The sequence below is a fragment of the Penaeus vannamei genome, chromosome 15 (assembly GCF_042767895.1).
Source record: "Penaeus vannamei isolate JL-2024 chromosome 15, ASM4276789v1, whole genome shotgun sequence".
Taxonomy (NCBI): Eukaryota; Metazoa; Arthropoda; class Malacostraca; order Decapoda; family Penaeidae; genus Penaeus; species Penaeus vannamei.
Window position 1 is genome coordinate 30,855,104 of NC_091563.1, and position 7,500 is coordinate 30,862,603.

The 7,500-nt window shown below is 41.2% G+C and overlaps 2 protein-coding genes across 6 annotated transcripts in view; one reads left to right on the plus strand and one right to left on the minus strand.

The window, feature by feature from the left end:
* Vps11 (vacuolar protein sorting 11) overlaps positions 1 to 2,487 on the plus strand; it is a 19,997-nt gene extending 17,510 nt beyond the window's left edge. For both annotated transcript variants that reach the window (XM_070130631.1, XM_070130632.1), the window contains 2 exons: positions 874 to 930; positions 1,102 to 2,487. In XM_070130631.1, coding sequence (XP_069986732.1) covers positions 874 to 930; positions 1,102 to 1,778 — 734 coding nt within the window. In that variant the 3' untranslated portion in view covers positions 1,779 to 2,487. The remainder of the gene's footprint in view (positions 1 to 873; positions 931 to 1,101) is intronic.
* Positions 2,054 to 7,500, minus strand: part of LOC113817804 (myotrophin) — a 17,290-nt gene continuing 11,843 nt past the window's right edge. For 2 of the 4 annotated variants that reach the window (XM_070130634.1, XM_070130633.1), the window contains exons 4-6: positions 5,258 to 5,450; positions 4,153 to 4,233; positions 2,054 to 3,969 (exon numbers count right to left, since the gene is read on the minus strand). In XM_070130634.1, the coding sequence (XP_069986735.1) occupies positions 3,238 to 3,969; positions 4,153 to 4,212 (792 nt within the window). In that variant the 5' untranslated portion in view covers positions 4,213 to 4,233; positions 5,258 to 5,450 and the 3' untranslated portion in view covers positions 2,054 to 3,237. Of the gene's footprint in view, positions 3,970 to 4,152; positions 4,234 to 5,257; positions 5,451 to 5,669; positions 5,833 to 7,500 lie in introns of those variants that run through there. The other 2 variants (XM_070130636.1, XM_070130635.1) reach the window with 1 other exon arrangement.

The following is a 7,500-nucleotide window of genomic DNA, read 5'->3' on the forward strand; positions in this document are numbered from 1 at the left end:
AATGTGCACAAAATATGATTTTGCTAAATATAAAAGGGGTATAAAATTTAACATGATTATATTTTGTCATTAATAATAAACCTTAGATATTGTACAATTTTATTCATCTCTTTTTGCATTTATTATTATTGGACTAGTTGCTATGAGTTCACTAAGCATTCTCAAGCTAAAGTTTTTGAACATGTAGTTTGCTAGTATTCAGGACCAACTGTCTTTGCTTTCATGGAAATAATTAATTAAGAATATATTTTTTTGAAAATAAAAAGAACTTTATTATGCTTGATAAGGGCACCAATTTTATTTGTTGCTTCTCAGATTTTTCAGAAAAAAATTAAATTGAGGGAAAAAAAAAGATAAAATTGCAAAAGTCTGAAAGTATATGGTTTACAGAACATAAAGACTAACTGGATTATTCAAGTTTTCAGCTTTTCTTGGCATGTTTACGTGTCTAGTTTAGTTCTAGAGTTTAGAGTATTGCACACCAACACATTAAAACCTTCTAAGGTGCCACATTGTTTTAAAAGGTGCTACATTGCTTCCCAATTGGTTGTCCTTTAGCATGTGACTGCAAAGCTCTCTGATAGGTTTCTGGCAGCATGTGCCTCAGATAGTGGCAATATTTACAGGTTTGCGAAAGCAAAACCTGTAGTGGTTTCTGATCCAGCCTTTTTTTCTTCTTCTTTTCTTTTCTTTTCTTTCCTTCAAAATGAAAAAAAATTGTAGCGGCAAATCTAAAAAGCAACAAAGAATATTGATGTGGCCTAAAAGAAATTTTAACCATTGAGTGAAAATTTTGTGGTCTTGGTAGTTTTCTATTTTTTCAGAGAGCAATAAATGAAAATTCCACAAGTTTAACATTCATTTTACTTACAGTCCCAGAGCCGGAGTCCAGATTGCGTGTGCTGGAGAAAGTCACCCAGGGTCCCACAGGTGAGTTCTCTTTATTATCTTTTTGAAGTGTAAGTCATTCAGGTCAGTTAGCACTAGCAGAATAATGTTGCATCTTTATCCTGTTTCATATTTAAGTTATTTCTCTGTTAATTTGGGATGAATCTGCAATGAAAGTCGGATTTCTACTTTTTAGTATTTCTCTTTTTCTAGGAGTTGGAAGTGAAGGTCGCCTGCGGATGGGAGAACGTCGAGGACAGGGTATTCTTGAGATTGAATCTGAAAGTAGATTGAGGGCTGAAGGGAGAAAAATGGCTCAGACTTCCAGTGAGCCAACTTCACAAGCTATGCCTGAAGGGAGAGTAAGACAGGACAAGTCCAGCGCTGTCATAACAAGTCCAACAGAAGGTAGGATGAGGTCACAGATAACATCAAGTGTAACTGTCCCAGTGGCTGAGAGTCGCCTAAGGTCAAATGACTCTGCAAGGATGGGAGGAGCCTCGAAAGGAGCTGGCAGCAAATATGGTTCTTCCCTCCATGACCACATCACACCATCACCCCCAGCAGCTACCAGGGATAGAAGCCCCAAGCGACCTTCACCAGTGGAGAGCATATCCACAGCACTCAGTAGCACACATATTTCTCGTAACACTCAGAAGGCCTTAGACAATCCATTTGAAGAGCCAGATGCGGATAGTAACAATCCGTTTGGCGATGATTTTGAGACAGAACAAATGGGAAACAACCCATTTGAAGATGACTACGATGAGTCTAAAAATCCTTTTGCATCTGATTCCCCAACCCACAAGAGTCCTGATGAAAAGAATCCTTTTGCTGATGATTCAAGCAAGGATTATGAATCCCATTTGAATCCATTTGGAGAGTCATAAATGATGACATACATTTTGAGAATATTACTAAACATACTCATTTTATTATATATTTACACTACATTTCATAATACAGCTATGGCTTTAATAAGTGTGCATAAGATTATATTTATCACAGGAGCAAAAGGAATTAGATCTGTATGCACACTCACAAGCACTTGCATTGATAATGCCAAATATATTTTCACTCCATCTTAAGAAATGTATTAATTAAAAAGAAGATATAGAAGGAAGATGGAGAGCATGTCAAGATTGATGCATAATGAGAAACTGGCAAATAAGCACATATTTATTTTGTTAAAAAAGGTTGTACACAACAGCATGGCAGGTCTTTTGAAGTCTTTTAAGGTTGCATCTCTTCTGGTATTTTCTGCACTTTAATACCAAAAGCAAAATTTATAAATGCAAGCAATCTGTTCTTTGCATAGATCTGTATTTTATGTATTACAAGTGTGTATGAAATGCCAATCAATGTGTTGATTTCCAGTATTAATTGCATTACATGCTTATGATTATTAGTGATTCTGGAAAATGCAATGTTAAATGTATATATTGGTAGACTGTTGAGTAAGGCTGTGCATTTTCCTAAGCAGAAGTCTTGTAATATATTATGAAAGTAAATATAATGTAGTTACTGTAGCCAGATCTTTGAGGAAAAAGAAAATATATAATAATGTCCATCTTTATCCAAATAAATCTTTAATTTTGATATTTCTTTAAATAATTCACTTTTCTACTGGTAAGTTTATTGGGTACAGGAGAATATGTCTTCTCCTTGAAGCCTCGACCTCAAAGACAAATTTGAGCAGAATGCTATGCTTTCACTTCTTCCATCAATCTTAACAAAATCAATACAATACAATAAGGAAGCAGGCAGATGCGGGATGACAGTCTCGACCTGCAAATATATGACCACCTCCCTCTGTGCTACGAATGGTTAGGGCCTATATCACTATCAGCTTCAGATTGGCTCGAACTCGCAAACAAAAGTACTTGGGTGTTTAAGGCCACTGAGATACTGAATCTTGGTCCATACTCTCTTAAAGTGCAATATTTTCACATTAAGAGATTTCTCAATTTTCCTTTATTTAAATTTGTTTGGGATGATTATACATTTTGTGAATGTTACTGGAGGAAAACAAGTGATTTTGGACTTTTCTGGTATGATTGTCAAGCAGTTTGAGCTATTGTAATGGATATTCAGCTTAATGTGTGCAAAGGGAACTACCTTAACACTGACGTCTTGGGATACACCATGCATGTGAATCTGAGATTGTTTTTTAAAAATATGCTTGAAATTACTAGAACTATAAATACTGATGGAATAACATTGATGTTCAAAATCGGTGTTTATAACTACTATCAATCAACTGATTTCACACGTAAGAAAATAAATAATTTGTAATCCACTAAGCTGCATTCATAAATATCATTTTGCAGTATGGATTACCAATACCATTCAAAAGTAAAACTTCTTTTGAAATCTAAAGTTTTGTATTTCTGGTGTTACATTGGGCATATATAACTCATTGAATTTCCTGAGTAAAGCTTCTAAATCCAGTGTCGAAGAATATTTAGCAATAACATCGCACATTGTAGTGACAAACGGACACCCTCTTTCAGTATCTCTGTAAGAAACAAAGGATTCAGTTGTGGAATAAACGCACAACATATCACGGGGTGGCTCTGTAACGGTGTCTGTTGACAAGCCTGGGGACTCATGTCGATCTATTCCCCGACAAAAATTGAAGAGGAATATCTTAGGTTTTCCTTTCAGGTGCGGACAATTTTTGTCCAGGAATATATTAAAAACTGTAGAAACCGATATATCTTGCATATCAGAGGTCTTAAAAATCGGTCCTTTCTCTCCATGGCTCATGATGATAATGATTGCACAATCTGCTGAAATAAATTGTTCGTGTTGGGCAAACTGTGTAAGGGTTTCTAAGGTTTGATCTTTACCTAAATTCCAGTAGCCTTGAACTTCATAATTAAGGCTAGTGAACAACTTTTCAAGATTCATAAAGTCATGCTCTGATCCTTTTCTAAGTAAATCTTGTCTTGAGAGAAATTGCTTATAGTTAAATATGCAAACACGGCCACGGCGGTCGGACTTTCTGATGTAAACATTTTCACGAACTGCGATTCCGTGCTGCGATTCCGTGGCCTGGACTGGCGGACTTGTGTTCACCTGAAAAAAAAAAAATAGGTAATGAATTATCGGATACATAAGCCTCACTAGTTTACATATGCTCAGAATTCTTGTGAATTATTCTTCTACATGGCCTGACTGTTCCTACACATTTTACCTTATCTCATACTCATTCTTCTCTTTTGGTACTCTATTTCAACCCTGCATTTTTGCCCTACCTACCAACATTGTCTCTGTTTCTGCTTCGTCGCTTGAGGAACTCTGGATTCGTACTCTACCCATATTCAAGGCATCAGCAAGGTTCTGTAATAAAAAATTAGACGGGATAATTGTAACTAATCAATGCGATGAGAGAGAGAGAGAGAGAGAGAGAGAGAGAGAGAGAGAGAGAGAGAGAGAGAGAGAGAGAGAGAGAGAGAGAGAGAGAGAGAGAGAGAGAGAGAGAGAGAGAGAGAGAGAGAGAGAGAGAGAGAGAGAGAGAGAGAGAGAGAGAGAGAGAGAGAGAGAGAGAGAGAGAGAGGGAGGGAGGGTATGAGGAGGAAGGGAGGGGAAAAAGAGAGGAAGGGAAGAAGGGCGGAAGGAAGAAAGGGACAAATAAAAAAAATATTAAATGCAATTTCCAAAAGCATTTTTTGACCCCAACCATTTTAGTACCTGGAGTTGGGGGGAGAGATATGGGACAACTTGACTTTTCATTTGTTGAGCCAGAAGTTTCGAATCAATTTAAATCTCTCTCTCTCTCTTTCACACACACACACACACACACACACACACACACACACACACACACACACACACACACACACACACACACACACACACACACACACACACAGAAAGAGAGAGACGAGATACGAAATAAAACATTTTTACTTAATTTATGCTGTGGCGGTATTTTATTTTAGCGAATATTATTGTTACTGCTGTTGTTAATTCCCATTCATATCATCATCAATATTATTACTATAATTTTCATTGCCATTTTCTTATTATGATTATTATTTCTTCTTATTATTATTTTTATCATTATTACTACTATCACTTTCGTCACAAAGATGATCATAATCATTATCATCATCATTGTTATTGTTATTATCATTACTTTTATCATCACCACTATTATTTTTTTTAGTATCTTCCTCCTCCTCATCATCATCATCATTAATATCATTATCATAATAATCATTACAACCTACAGTTATCATTACAACTATACTATATTATTATCATTTGAAAACGGCATCTTGTGGCACTATTCAAGATTATCTGGATTACTCATCTGGCATTTACGAAAAAAAAACGCACCAATATGTTTTCTACCGCTTACCTTCTCCTTCTTTTTCTGGTGTTTCTTCTTCTTCTTGGGCGCTGCTGATCCCGCTGCGGTGTCCTGCGCTGGAAGAGTCCCCTGGCATCCTTGTGACAGGAGGCGACATACTTCTTTAAAAGAATTCTGTAAAGCTAGTGAGGAGGCTCAACTCGGCACGTTACAGTGGTGGCGACCGGTGGGATCCGTCCCACTAAACTCTACGGACCAAGTCCCTGCCTCCGAAGACTAAACAACCATAGGCAAGCACCAAAGCAAGAACCCGAAGAAAGAAAATTCAAGCAAACCTGCAGACACAAGCAGAAAACAAACACAAGGCAAGCAGCAAACCCTCTGTGCCAAGTCACCAGCACCCATAAGTACGCAACCCACACCACGCGTGCCAACGTTACACAACGATTATCGGCGCACATCGCCCTACGCGGGATTTACCGGCCCAGCCGTGCCCAACCGAGAGCCGAAGGCTGGGATTCCAGTGAAGTGGCACTGCCGAAGGAACTCCTGCCCTGCTGACGGATCACCTGCTGACCGTCCACCCTCCCGGACCGCGCTGCTGACGACACCACACAGGCCTGCTGCTCACCCCACCAGTGACAAAGATTTCAAGGTTGGTCAGAGATTTGTTTTAAGGCGCAATTTTTTTTTTTTCGTTAGAATATCTAGGTCGATTAGGATTATTTTATGGTTTATTTGTGTGCATTTCACCGTGCGTGCCCTATCATAGTCTCCCCGCCGTAAAGAAAACGGCGCATTACCCTATCGCTCGTGCCCACTCACCCTCCTCACACTTCCCTCCTTCCCCGTGTACGCTTTCCTCAGTCTCCCCGCTCAACAGAAAACGAGCTTCAACCGCACTCACACACTTGTGCCCGCTCACTCCTCGCCCCTCTCCTTTCACGCAGTTATTGCCATTCGTGATTTTTTTTTCTTTTCTTTCTCTCTCTTTCCCTAACCCTGTATAACTAACTCATCCTGTATTCCACGATCTCGAAGTCTGACCAACGCCACATTTGAATAAAACACTAGAAGACACAATCATGCACAGACGTACGTACGAACTCATGTGTGACGCCACATTTCCCTCACCCACCTCCCCTTCCACATCGTTCCCTCTCCCCAGTTTTTCCCCAGTGTTGTCTGACCTTTCCCGCGCACATAATAGACTTCTCGACACCTTAGTACCTTATAACTCCACAGTGAAATATGACCTCACATCATTGTCCACTAACACGGAATTTTATTCTTCCTACTCACATCGGAACTTGACCGACACTCATTGCCCTGACCCCAGAGTTTCTGACACTAGTGACTTGTTCAAGGACGTTTGCTACCTCAATAACCCTCTCAGGTACTGCATGTCTTTGAATCTTCCGTCTTTTCGTCGTCGTCGCCGTCCCTCTCGTACAAGAAGACCTCCTCGTTCATTATTTCGTTCGTTGCACATTATCTCGATACAAGACTGCCGTGCATAGCTTGTTTGTGTACGATTTCAGTCCTCCTAGTACCGTATGTTGTCCTTCTCATCGTCATTCGGTTGCCTTTTCGTTGCTATACAAGCGCCACTACCGGCCACTCAGTCACAGGTAAAGCCGCGACCCCCTCAGCTCCCGCCAGCGACAAGGTCTCCACCGGTCCCGCGGACGCAAGCGCCACTACCGGCCACTCAATCACAGGTAAAGCCGCGACCCCCTCAGCTCCCGCCAGCGACAAGGTCTCCACCGGTCCCCCGGACGCAAGCGCCACTTCCGGCCACTCAATCACAGGTAAAGCCGCGACCCCCTCAGCTCCCGCCAGCGACAAGGTCTCCACCGGTCCCCCGGACGCAAGCGCCACTACCGCTACTCCATCGGGCTCCACACAGCCGAAGGTCACACCCACACCAAGTTACAGGAACCTCACCCCATCAACGGCCGCCTCAGGACGCACTTCCCTCGGTAATCACTCGAATGTTTGGGACTGTTGGCGTCCCACCTATGGTTGCATCGTTCAAGCCCGAGGCCGACTCCTTATCCGCACTCCCGCGCATATCCGAGACAAGTGGTCTCTCCCGTTTGGTTGTTTCCCTCACGCCTGAAGATGAGCTTCCCTCAGCAGCCCCGCACGTATCCGAGACTATTGGTGTCTCCCATTTGGTTGTTTCTCTTAAACCTGAGGATGGACTTCCCTCAGTACCCTCCCGCGTAACCGTGATTTGCTATGATTCCGCCGTGGACATTCGTGTCAAACCTGAGGACGGACTTCCC